This window comes from Cheilinus undulatus, linkage group 3, assembly GCF_018320785.1.
Source record: "Cheilinus undulatus linkage group 3, ASM1832078v1, whole genome shotgun sequence".
In the NCBI taxonomy this organism is placed as follows: domain Eukaryota; kingdom Metazoa; phylum Chordata; class Actinopteri; order Labriformes; family Labridae; genus Cheilinus; species Cheilinus undulatus.
In genome coordinates, this window is record NC_054867.1 from 29,638,651 (window position 1) to 29,652,760 (window position 14,110).

At 38.1% G+C, this 14,110-nt stretch overlaps 1 protein-coding gene across 1 annotated transcript in view; it reads right to left on the minus strand.

Moving 5' to 3' along the window:
• Window positions 1-2,064, minus strand: part of rad18 (RAD18 E3 ubiquitin protein ligase) — a 58,033-nt gene extending 55,969 nt beyond the window's left edge. Inside the window, exons 1-3 of the mRNA XM_041815176.1 lie at window positions 1,913-2,064; window positions 1,264-1,342; window positions 547-608 (exon numbers count right to left, since the gene is read on the minus strand). Coding sequence (XP_041671110.1) covers window positions 547-608; window positions 1,264-1,342; window positions 1,913-1,963 — 192 coding nt within the window. The 5' untranslated portion in view covers window positions 1,964-2,064. The remainder of the gene's footprint in view (window positions 1-546; window positions 609-1,263; window positions 1,343-1,912) is intronic.
• Between the last annotated feature and the right edge of the window lie 12,046 nt (window positions 2,065-14,110).

Below are 14,110 nucleotides of genomic sequence, written 5' to 3' on the forward strand. Positions count from 1 at the left end.
CAAAATTGTTATATACTTGGGGGTACACCTCTTTTTACCTAATGAGGGACCAATGTGGTGGTCAGCTATCAAAGCAAAGCAGCTTAAATTTTGCCCCAAGAGTGGTATAACATCACCCTTTAGAAATATTAAAGACAGGTGAATGATATGACTAAAAAAGTTATGTGTAATAATGCTTTATAATATTGTGATAAGGATACAAGGTGCGATAAATATACTAGCATTAAAGATTTTGTATTCGCTTTAAGTACGGCTGTTTGCAAAATGTTTCTTCTGATACCAAATTATTATTATTTTTTTTTTCCAAATACCTTGGCCCCCACTTAGGCTGAGGCTTGCTTCTGTGCATTTGCTAGGTGGGATTGTGTTACTTGTTTTCCCTGAGATATTTTTTCAGACTTACTGCTGTAATTAAGACAGAGTGCTTAGTGCTTCAAAATGATACAGAAAATTGTCATTTATTGTGCAGCTCTGTTTGAAAGGTGAGTAAATGGTGCATACAGTATAATACACATGTTCATTTTGGTCACGTCGATTCATACTTACTGTATTGCAAAGAGGACACTGTAGCTTATAGGACAGAAATTTCCTAATACACAAGGAGCAAACTGCGGAGGGCAGAGCAGAAAATAGTAACTTTGATAAAGCAAAACTAAGAATGAGCATGGACATCACATGTAATTCAACAATCAGATACAAGCAAACAGATAAATAAACCAATTTGGACTCAAGGTGACCAGTCTATTGTAACACAGTCAACAGGAGGAAACAGAAACTACATGCATAGTTTGTTTCTGGAGCAGCCAGAATACCCACCTGTCACTGCAAATACTCAGCTTTTAAAAAGGCTATTACAGGGATGCAGAGTTGCATCAGTCTAACATCAGTATTGGACCCTTTGACGGACATAGACCATTGGTAAATTATGAATGCATGATCCATTTTGACAGAGATACATCAGCATAATTATTATTACTCACTGGCTAAATCGTTTTTTTAAGACATAAGCATGGGCAACAACCCTGATTTTTACAATCAGTGCAGCTTTAATATTACCATCAAATGTTACAAAACTTTTCAAACAAATTACAAAGGTAAAATTCTGAATTTTCAGAGAATATGAAATACATGCTCCTTTGGCTTTTTCATAAGCATCACTCCATGGTCTGTCCTTCAACAGCTCAGCACATTGATTCATGTCAAATGACAGCAAAAAAAAAAGGCTCCATGGTTATAGTAAAAGTTGCTCTGCTCACTACTTACAGTTATGGGAACATTTGGTCATCATTGTTATATTGAGGTAGTCGAAGCAAATGGGACACCTGAGCAGGGTATCAACATTCTGTGCAAGAGAGAAGTCACAGTAAATAATGAATACTCGTCAGACAACATAAGCAACATCATCTGAAAGACATAGAGCATGTTGTGAAAGTATTAGCTGACAACACAGACTTGGCTTTGATTCATTTTGAACTGATTCTTACAGAAGGTCACTGCGTCTTTAAACCTAAAACCTCAAAAACAGTCGTGTAATGCCGGGTTGTCTTGCTTTGATTTCATGATACATATTGTAAGGAGATGTAAACAGTCAGCGATACCTTAGATAATCCGTAGCCGGTTACTTAAATTCAGGTGTTTGTTTTGATAGCGTTGCTGTTGTTGATAGCTAGCTCTAATGTAACTTATAGGAAAGCTCACGTTACAACAGCGTATATTAACGAAGCACACAACTCATGGACACATAAGAGCACACTGTTTAACCCTGTATTTTCGCTACCTCTGGTTTTGAGCTTAACTGACTGGTTTTATAGCGTCTGGGTGCATTCTGTTGATGTTATGGTTGTCGGTTAGCTAAGAGCTAGTAACAGGATGTTAGCAAAGCATGAATGTATGCACTGAATACACTACTTACTTTCAAACTGGTCAGTCCAGGTGGAAAATCCGCTTCAACCTGAAAGGCCATGACTCTTTTAAAGATCTGATAGTTTAGAAAAATCTCTGGACTAAGAGATAAGGCGGTTAGTGGCAATCTTCAAAGTCTAAAGTCCCGCTCGAAGAGACGCAGGGCGCGTATTGCGTAATTTGACGACTTCCTGTTTTTTTTTTTTTTTTTTTTTTTTTTTTTTTTTTGTTTCGGATGTCTACATCTTTCATGTCATTTTATTTTATTTTATTTTTCAATTGACCTGCTCCGCAAAAATATTTTGAAAAACAAATCAAAGCATTGGAACAAAAACAACCTCTTTTATTCAGGCGTATTCTCGTTGAATCCAAGGTGATCAGTTACAGGTAAATTTGTATGCATTTATCACTGTCTAGGTGACTGTATCTAAAGTTTTAATGTCTCTTTCGCCTGTTATGTCCGTTAATTATCGATAGGCTATATGACTAATCAAAGTCAGAATATGGAATTTTTTTATCAGAATTCTAACCGGAAAAAGGGGTTTTGATGAGGGGTATATTTTTTCTCAGCGTAATGATTTCTGAGGGTTTGTTTTTTGTTTGTTTGTTCTTGGTTCAAGATCAGACATTTAACCAGAATTCTGACCAAAAACAAACTACTAACTCTATTTATCTATCTATTGATCGATCGATCGATCTATTTGTTATTGTGTGTATGGGTGGGTGGGTGGGTGAGTGGGTGTCCATTTATATATCTATTTATGTAATTACAATCTACAGGAAGGGTGAGACCAACTGTATAGAGTAAAAATGATAGAATCAATATTTTTTTTTACTGTAAATGGGAGTCCGTGAGCCACAGCTTGGGGGCCCGCAAAATAATTCAAAATGAATTATTAATGTGATTCCATGTCATTCAAAATCAAATAAATTCATACAGGACCACAGCTCCGTAAAACAATCATAGTAAACCAATTACTCCCACACAAGTCAGCTTTGGGCAAATAATAACTCAGATATTAGTGTGACGTATCTTGTAAATCTATCACTCGTCATGCATCAGTCACTTTGCTCAGGTTGCATTTGGTGTGCAGGTCCAGCTAGCAACAATGGATAAATATTTAATCACATCTACTTCATCAAGTGATGCTAGGCCAAAGCTAGCTAAATTGAGAAAATATGATGTCACCTATCTCGAGTTTGGTTTTATTGAGAACAGCAACGGAAGATCAAAATGTCATGTGTGTCTTCATGTGGAGCCATGAAGCCCACCAAGCTAAAGTGTCATCTGATAACAAAGCATGCAGAGTTTAAGGACAGAACAAAAGATTTTTTTTCTGACTAATAAATCCGCCAGAAAACACATATGGTGACCCTGACCCCAACCTCAGAAAAAGCACAGAGGGCTTCTTATTTGGCTGCTAAAAGGACTGCAAAAAGTAAGAGACAAGAGCTTGAAGAGTTTAGAATACAGCATATAGGACAGGGGTGTGAAACTTACGGCCCGCGGGCCACTTACGGCCTGCCAGCAGGTGCCATATGGCCCAGCCCTCAATACCTTTAGGGAAAAAGATGGACATCTTAAAAAAAAAAAAAAACATTAATTTTCAATATTTCCTAACTTAGGTGTTTGAAATACAAATTTTAATGTGGGGGAAGGTTCATTGCTGACTAAATATTTCCTTTATATATCATGATAATGTTTCTCCACGTGATGGGGGCTTAAGAAGGCATCAGTATGAAAAGAATATAATGACAGTTTTAGGGTAATATCAGAGATTATTTAATGTTCTCTAGATGATCCTTAAACACACAGAATCAGTTATACAACATTCCCCCAATGTCCAGTCTTGTAGAGTTAGTATCAGAGGGTCTTAAAAACGTTAAAAATCTGAAAGAAAATTGCCGTATGAAACAGGACAGCATATTTATGCCTAACCTGTTTAGATTACTCGCAAGAAGCTGTCTAAAGTAACTAATATACCATTGTGTGTGTGTTTATATATATATATATATATATATACAGTTGAAACCAGAAGTTTACATACACTATATAAAAAGGCACATAAACTTTTTTTTCTCACCGTCTAACATTAAATCAGATTAAACTTTTCCTGTTTTTGGTCAATTAGGATTACCAAAATTATTTCTATTTGCTAAATGCCAGAATAATGAGAAAAGGATTTTTTAAAGACAATTTTTATTACTTTCATCAAAGTCAGAAATTTACATACACTAAGATTACCATGCCTTTAAACAATTTGGGAAAGCCCAGATGATGATGTCATGTCTTTGGAAGCTTCTGATAGGTTTATTGACAACATTTGAGTTAATTAGAGGCACACCTGTGGATGTATTTTAAGGCACACCTGAAACACACTGCTTCTTTGTGTAACATCATGAGAAAATCAAAAGAAATCAGCCAAGATATCAGGAAGAGAATTGTAGACTTGCACAAGTCTGGTTCATCCTTGGGTGCAATTTCCAGATGCCTGAAGGTGCCACGTTCATCTGTTCAAACAATTATACGCAAGTATAAACACCATGGGAATGTCCAGCCATCATACCGCTCAGGAAGGAGACGGGTTCTGTGTCCCAGAGATGAACATGCTTTAGTCCGAAAAGTGCATCTCAACCCAAGAACAAAAGCCAAAGACCTTGTGAAGATGCTGGCTGAAGCTGGTAAGAGTGTGTCATTATCAACAGTCAAACGAGTCCTGTACCAACATGGGCTGAAAGGCCACTCTCCCAGGAAGAAGCCATTACTCCAAAAGAAACATAAAAAAGCCAGATTACAGATTACAGTTTGTAAATGCACACAGGGACAAAGACTTTAATTTTTGGAGACATGTTGTGGTCTGACGAAACTAAAATTGAACTTTTTGGCCATAATGACCATTGTTACATTTGGAGAAAAAAGGGGGAAGCTTGCAAGCCTGAGAACACCATCTCAACTGTGAAACAGTGGGGTGGCAGCATCATGTTGTGGGGTTGTTTTGCTGCAGGAGGGACTGGTGCACTTCACAAAATAGATGGCATCATGAGGAAAGAACGTTATGTGGAAATACTGAAGCAACATCTCAAGACATCAGCCAGGAAGTTAAGCTTGGGCACAAATGGGTTTTCCAAATGGACAATGACCTTAAACATACTGCCAAACTGGTAACAAAGTGGCTTAAGGATAACAAATTCAATGTTTTGGAGTGGCCATCACAAAGCCCTGATCTCAATCCCATTGAAAATTTATGGGCAGAGCTGAAAAGGCATGTGCGAGCAAGGCGGCTTACAAACTTGGCTCAGTTACACCAGTTCTGCCAGGAGGAATGGGCCAAAATTCCTGCAAACTATTGTGAGAAGCTTGTGGAAGCACATCCAAAACATTTGACCAAAGTCATACAGTTTAAAGGCAATGCTACCAAATACTAATGAAATGTATGTAAACTTCTGACTCTCAAGAAAATCATAAAAAATCGTCTAAAAAATGATCTCTCTCATGGCATTTAGCAAATAGAAATAATTTTGGTAATCCTAATTGACCAAAAACAGGAAAAGTTTAATCTGATTTAATGTTAGACAGTGAGAAAAAAAGTTTATGTGCCTTTTTATATAGTGTATGTAAACTTCTGGTTTCAACTGTATATATATATATATATATATATATATAAATGTAAAATCAAAAAATTGCCCGGCAGCAGAACGTCTCACTGGAACAAATCTGGCCCCCAACCCAAAGTAAGTTTGACACCCCTGATATAGGAATACAGATAACAGTTAACATATCGTTAATCAGTGTGAAGGTTATGTGGGGGTCCTTGGAAATTTTTTGGCCCTGTAAGGGGTCTCTAGCCCCCAAAAGTTTGAGAACCTCTGCTGTAAGTTCTCTGATGAATCAAAAACGTCAATGATGGTGAACACTTATTGGTCTTTACTAAAAAAATGTAAGCTGAGCCCTCTTGAGTGACCAGAGAAGCCTTAGTTAAAAAAATAGACTAAAGTATCCCAAAGCCATGAAAATTCAGATTCCATTACTTTAGCTGGTACAACAGATGAAACCTCAGTAACTGACACTAGGATAGTACTGAAGACTTGAACCGGTGTTTGTTTGGCCCATCAAAGTTCACACTTTGTTAGAACTTATTAAGACTCCAACCATTAAACCTGAGAGAAGAAAATGACTTTTCCTTCAAAGCTGACTCACTGTTTGTGTCTCTACTGAGACAGCTTTCCCACTCATCATTTCATTTGATAAGGGGAGGATTGATCCCATATGACAAGTGTAAGTATGAAAGATTATCCTGTTACAGTGTCCAAGTTCACAGTCTAGGAAATATCACAGCTTCAGTGTGTGGTTTTGAATGTTGTTTCTTTGAGGTCACTCATGGCAAAATCTTCAGCCAAACAATCCTTCACATTTAATGCATCATTGAGTTGTCATGACGTCTTTTTTCTTGAACTGGAAAATTCTTAGAGAGCCTTTTTGGGCACCTCATCATATGTGAGCAAAAAAGGCAAAACAGTGACAGCTGAAACCAATACAACCTGCAATTTTTCATCTCTATTTGACTGTTTTAGTCACTCATCTATGAATGTGATGTGTGCCATGGTTTTTGAAATTGCTGTCAAATTTATACCTTTGAGGGAATACATTTAGATAAAGTTCTCCAAAGACCAGCTCTTCACATATGCATATGACTGGAATGAGTGTCCTTGTCGTCTCTTAAAAGTTAAAACAAACTTAATGACCCAGAGTTGTCATGTTAGACATGTATGCAGATATGTCATTATCAAGCCTCATGAAAGTCCACGCAGAGAAAGTCATGTGGAGTTATTAATAGCAATGATGAAATCATTTTCCCCATGGTTTGGACAATCCAGACCTCTGAGCCTTTGTCCATCATGTGCTGCCAACACTCTAACAACTCTTTCCAAATCACATACCCAAACAATCTGGTTACAAATTTCCCTTTCAGAGAGAAACGCCAGCCCTTTATTGTGGCACTTGTTTGGCATTTATCACAGGCTGTGTGACTGAAAATGGCACATCTGTCCTGTTATCTGCATTTTCTTCTTCAGCAAATGTAATACATGTTTTTAGCATATTCATGTATTCTTTTGTTCCCAGTGTCACACCTGTTTGACTCCATGAAAGTCAAAATGTTTCAGGAATCAATGAAATTTAAATGTCAAGGCCAATCAGGTTTCCTCTATTTCAATAGTCCTCAGTCTGATAAATTAAATTAATTCATCATGAGATAATATTGTGCAGCTCTGCTTTGCCCTTTCCCTGATTGAAGTCTTCTTATTGAGACCATTTCTTCAGTCATGGGAGTCTGTATGTTTGACATTCCACTGCTTTCTTTATTCCTACTTATTAAATCATAAAAGGCACAGCCAAGGCTTTGAATCTGACCTGCACTGAATAAATAAATGCCCACACTCAGCCAGCAAAATATGAAACAACGATCAGAAAACTAGAGCGGAACTGACACGTGTGACAGAGTGACGCACATTCAGAGGGAAAGTGTGCCTTGTATCAGAGGAATTCAGCTGGATCCCAACCAGTAACTGTCCTCCTCCTGTACTGCACAGACTTTCTTAAGGTTTTGAAAGGTGGTGAAGTTTAATCTGTTATTATGTGCTTATACAAGCATGTAGACATGATGTTCTGAATTCCTGTGAGACTCCACTTTCGGGACTTATGTTACAGATTGAAGTTGTTACTAGGTGTTTAACACAGGGTTCATGTCAGTCTGGAGTTTTTTAATGTTCTTTTCAGCCCAGTGTTGTATAACTGATTCTGTGTGTTTAAGGATCATCTAGAGAACATTAAATAATCTCTGATACTACACTAAAACTGTCATTATATTCTTTTCATACTGATGACTTCTTAAGCCCCCATCACATGGAGAAACATTATCATGATATATAAAGGAAATATTTCGTCAGCCATGAACCTTCCCCATATTCAAAATGACTGGTGACCTTTTAAAAAGGTATATATATGCAGATGTTTTTTTTTCAAACTAATTGCAGATATAAGGTAAAGTCTAACTTAATATGCAGTGCCTATAAAACGTACTCATCCCTCGGATGTTTTAACCCTCAACTGATTTAAAAAATAAATCATGGCCAATATAGTTTGGCTATTTTTTTTGCAACAACTGCATAGTTTGGCACCAAAAATATACCAAAAAGCACCTGTATTAAAGGGGACATGTTTTACCCTTTCAAGACAAGTTTATATTGGTCTCAGAGGTCCCCAAAACATGCCTGTGAAGTCTGTTTCCAAAAAACACTCCAGTACAGGATTTCTGTATGACCAAAAATCCCTTTGGTTCAGCACTGAGCTGTTTTGGTGTCCGTGGCTTTAAATGTTACTGAGTTTTCTGCGCAACCTGGGGTGGTGCTAACTCCCCACATGACATCATGAGGATAAAATCTGAAAACGGCTTGTTTCAGCACACATTTTCTTAAAGATGGCGAAAGAGAGGTGGGAAGAGGATTTTTTTTCTGGTACTTGAGGGGATTGTGGACAGGCCAGGAGCACATATTTTTTGTTGGAAAAGCCTGAAACAGTGATTTTTGCATAATATGTCCCCATAATCTAAGCTTTCTAAAATTCGACTACTGTTTGTTTGTTTCTTTTAATATGCAATTTTCTTGGTATCGTTTAGTATAAATTCTGCCATTACGTCAAAACTTCTTGCTAGAAATATTTTTATAAGGGCCCGAGCAAAGAAACCTCAGAGCAAGGGCCCTACTGAAACGGAAGAATTTAGTGTCATTCAGTCAGATAAATCACTAGTTTGGGGGCCTTAACATGCCTAAAATCTCATCCTAACACCTCCAGAATATGCCCCCCCAGCGGAAATTAGCATATTCTACTGGTTTAGGCAAGTCCACAGGGGCCATGCAGGGTCCTGAACATACATGCCTACATGCAAACACATCATCAAAACCCCCTCTACTGACAATGGGAAATAACAACACAGGACATTTTTTTAATTCCTCTTACTCTGTTGAATCTATCAAGATCATATATTGAAACGAAGGCCTCATTGTCTGTCCACAACACTAACACATTTCATCAAAGGGTGCCTCACTGGTGATGGCAAGCACTTCGACATCTCACCATTTGACAGGAAGTTGACATAACTCTCATATTAAACGTCTGTTTTCACTTTAAGTTCATTTGTATGAAAGGTATGCCCCTTTAAAAATGTAAATATTAATTACATGGTTTTGCTGTGGCACCATCTACTGGAAGAAACCAGTAACACCACTTACATGAAACATCACATCTTTGAATTTTGCATGATAAAAACCTGTCCATCTTAGTCTCTTGCTTTGTCATACTGCCAGCTTTTGTTGACGACTGGTAGTACCTTTTATACAAAATACAATTTACTCATTATTTTGAATTTAATGACAGTCCTGAGAGGATCTACACAGTTTCTCTGCTGTATTAGAGCACATTGCATGGCTGCGTAAACCCGTGGTTAAAACACACCAGCGGCTGCAACACAACCTTACATGCACCGAGGTGCAAGGGCCCTTCAGTGCTGCCACAGCACTAGTTGTATTGAAATTTATTTAACCAAGACAACCTCATTGAGATCACAAACCTTGTTTAAAAGAATGCCCTGTCCAAGACAGGCAGCAGCACAAAAGATAATCACACAGTCAGGACAAAAAATCTTTACATAACAACCTGGTATTGATGCTTTTTTCTTTGTTATCATATGGAAGTGATATAGGATGTGTTAGTTCTTTAAGAACATGAGAGATTATTTCCTAGTCATTTTAGTCCTTTTAAAAGCAGAAAGAAAACACTCAATTCTTCATCACTTAGGATGATTTTTGTTAAGTTGAGGGTCTGTGTTTAGTTTAAGACCAAAAAAGTTCAGTGACTCTAACGTTGACATTATGCAGAACCACGAGCCAGATCTGCAGAGTAACAAGTGACATAAGGAAGACATCTGTGTGAAATCATGTCTGTCTTTTCTTCTGTCAGTGTAGCATTAATAATCCTTTCATGTCCATTAAAAAGAAGCATCACACATAAGAAACGCATTAAGGAAACTGAGTGAGGTTTCAGGTTCATGATTTTATGCGGCTCTGTGGTGGCCTCTCACTGCCATTGAAATGTGGTTTAAATGACAAGAGCACGCTGCTTCAGAGAGTGAGAGAATCAGTATTGCCTTTTTCACTTAGATGTGTGCCTAAAGCGAGTTCCAACAAACACACCATGGATCACTGCAGCATATTCATTAACTTTGTGATGCTCAGGGATATATGGGCAGCCATGTGAAATTCAACCCAGGCTGCTTTATTTTTTCCCATAGAAGTTCTTTGCTTATACAAAATAGTTGCATGTGAACAAAAATCCTTGGAGGTAAGAGTGTAAAACCCAACATTAAGTCTATAGTAGGAGGAATCACAGGCTTATATGTTCACATTGACTGTGTCTGAAGCATCTGTACCATGATAAATATGGTGTATACTGTTCTCTGTGTTATCCATTCTCCACTTATCTCTGACCAATGAGGCCGTTAGAAAATGAGTCATCCAGTCCTCTGTTCTCCCTAGTGTTCAGGGCCAGACATGTCCAGGAAGTTAACAACACACGGAGATGTGGGTAATGAGAATAAGCAGACAGAGCTTGCTGAACCTGGTGTCAATCAGAGGAACTAGGCCTTGTCCTTGCAGGTGTCACTGGCACAGTTGCATTTCTTATCAATTCATTTTTAAAGTAGTATGTTTTTTTGCTTAAATATACGTTCTTCATTTTCATTCAAGAGCAGGCAGATGGCAATAACCCCTTTGACTTTTGATCGACTGATGCAATGAGAAGAAACTGCAAAGACAATTGAAGCACATAAATATGAAGATTAAAGAATTTTTCTGTTCCATTCGTGTGTATTCATGCATTAAAGCATGGACCACTTTCATGTTTTAAAAACATTTTTGATTCAAATAGTTGAAGGGCTGTGCCAGTTCTGAAGTGGCACAAATTCTTTATTCTGAGAATTTAAATATAAAGGCGACTTCTTTTCCCACAGAACTCTGTCTCTCTCTCACCTCTTCTTCTTTCCTCATCATCGATTGGCTGTTGTTTGCACTCTTGGTCACACCTTGTTAGACTGATTGAGTTCACCTGATCAGTGGTTATTTAAAGACTACTCACCCATGGACATTCTCTTTCACTTAAATATAAGATGTCAGTTCAGTAATACTGAGTGTCTGTAATAGTTGTAATACTGTGTCTTCATTAGTTGAAATCAATAGCTACAGCATGTCTCGATTAAAGAGCTGCATCCTTCATGGATGCATTTGAACACTGATAGTCACAGAGGCTTTAAAGAAGCCTATTCCATTTTAAAAGCTCTCTCAATTGTGGCTGCTAAATGTGCTCTTCTTTCTTTGGCTGACGAAGGATTCATTAGGTGCATCCTTTGTGGCCTGACATATAAGACTGATCTACTTAAACTCAAGTAAGCTGGCAAACTCTTGGTGGCTAAAGATGAGGTTTTAAAATAAAAGTAATTGCTTTCAGCTTAGTCTAGCAGCTACCAGTGAGACTGCTAAAATCCAAAAGGGGACTTCTAATAACCTGTCAAATAACAGCTTAAATTGCAGCGACATTTGTTTTGATGGCTATGTCAGTGTGGGCTGCTTCCAAACAGTAAGGCAGGCAACTGCTTGGGGCCCCAGTATGAGGCCTCTGAGGGCTGACAAACCACAGCAGTGGCCCAAAACATGTAAAATTTGCAGTGACAGTAGGAATGCTCCCTAAGTGGGCCCTATCTTAAAGAATTTACTGTGGTGCTGCCAAATGTTAACCTTAAAAAGCAGATGGATTCGCCCATTTCAGTGTTTCTAACTGGCGAATCCATCTTGCAAAGCTCCCGCCTGAACAGTTTAGGCCCAGTAGGAAAGTGACAGGACCAGTCAGCGTTGTTTGAGGAGTAAGTATACTTCCAGGCGCGGCGGAGTGTGAAGTAAGCCAGCAGCAACAAGAGGCTGGTGCACTAATGGCAGAGGAGATTAGTATGGAGGCTGCTATAGCATCAGTTTCATCAGAACTTGATGACATTTTTTTGCTAAAAGAAGAACAAAGAACAGCATTTTCTTTGCATAGACAAAAGTCATGTCTACAGTTGCCATGGTTTGCGTTACGCAGTTATGGAGTTTACTCCATGATAGCGCCGCACACCTACTACGTCACCTGTTTTGTTGTTCTGATTGGCTCGTAAAGATGTGACAGAATGTTCATCCAATCACCCTCTGAGTTTGCTCTGCCCTTTTCCAAACCCCATCTGTAGGAGGTTTTCCAGATGGATGTGTAAAACAAATCTGTCTGGCGTGCCAGGTTAGCCAAATGTTGCATGCAGAATTTCCATGAAAACCTGTTGCAGTAAAGGTTATTAGAGGAAAATGAAAAAACAGTCTGACTGCAGACTAAAAAAACAGAAGTTTACATCCACTGTCTAAAAAGACACATAACATTTTTTTCTCACTTTCTGGCATTAAATCAGAATAAACTCTTCCTATTTAGGTCAGTTAGGATTACCAAAATTATTTCTATTTACTAAATGCCAGAATAATGAAAGAGAGATTATTTAGAACATTTGCTGTTACTTTCTACAAAGTCAGAAGTTTACATACATTTCCTTAGTATTTGGTAACATTGACTTTAAACTGTATTCCTTGGCCAAAAATCATCACATTCTGGCATCGTTGATGTACAAAGCATACAATAAGATATTTGCAGACTGTTTCTAGAGGTTAAGGAAACACAAGACACTAAGAAAAATAAATAGTAGATGGTTTTTAAACATAAAAATTAAGTATGAGAACAAGAGTGTACAATATAATATGTTGATGGCTAGCTGATGGATCTATAAAAGGCTTAAACTTCTCTGTATCTCTCTTTTACTGATTTCTTTTTATACAAAGAGAGCTGACTAAAATATTAATGTGAAGAGAGTAGGTGTAATTAGCTAAGACTTCAGCCTACACTGTTTCAATCCTGCTTGGTTTCTTGTTTATCTTTTTGTTTAAAGCTGAAAAGAATTAACTCAAGGATTATTTATTGTCAACCCACCAACATATTAAGTTTTATATGCTGACAATGACTGAAATAGACTAAACAAACAAATGTCATGACTCTCCTATGCCCTGGTCTATGGAGGTCTAGTTCTGACCTGAGCTGTCCTCTGGACTCTGGAGGAAGTGGATGAGGGGTGGGATGTTGGCCAAGCTGACATCCATCATGGACAAACCCCTGTGACTGACTGCATGATGCTGTGGGTGCCCTGAGCAGCTCCTTAAGCAGCAGACTGAGGCACCTACCTTGCAAAAAGGATTGCTCCTGCAGATCATTCAGTTCCACTGCAGCCAGACTCTTTAACACCACCACTATTCACTACATACACTACAATTCATAAATATTAGAGTACATGGATACTGTGTTTGTGTGGTATTTAAAAATGTAATGTTTACCTGGTAATAAAGTCAGTTTATCACATCAGTATGTGTCTATTTCTTTAAAATCTGGTTCAGGTTCTTCCACAAGTGGCATATGCCTTTTGGGCTTGGTTGGCCCAGAGTCACTGGGAAGCAGCTTGCAGGTACTGGGCTGCTAAGAGGGCTGCAGCTTCAGCGGTGGTGGGAGCCAAAACCCAGGTGTGGGAGGAGTTCATGGAGGCCATGTAGAAGGACTATTAACATTTCTATTTTTGGAAACATTCTTATCTTACAGCCTTTTTTTCACATCTCCCTAAACTCTTGCACAGTACAGTATACCGTTGATTGTTGTTGCCTTGTATTATGTGTTGTATAAACCCCTAACTGGGGATCAATAAAAGTTTATCTTATCTTTTCTTATCCTAAACAAAGTAGAAAACAGGCTATAAAGGCTGGGTCCGTTGAAGGATGATAGCCTTGAAATGAGACACAGGCATTTCATACATAGGTGTTATTCTAATTAGCTTCAGGCTCTTATACCCTTTTGTTGTCGTTCAAACAATATGTGTTGTTGTACCCATTTTATAATGATGCAAATTCTTCCTCCTGGGAAAAAAAATGTTGTCCTGAACAAATGCACATGAAGACAATAGACTTTCAGTTGAGCACCTCATTGACAATAAAATCATTCAATACACTTTTCTTGCTTTATACATTACATGACATTCACATCAATCTG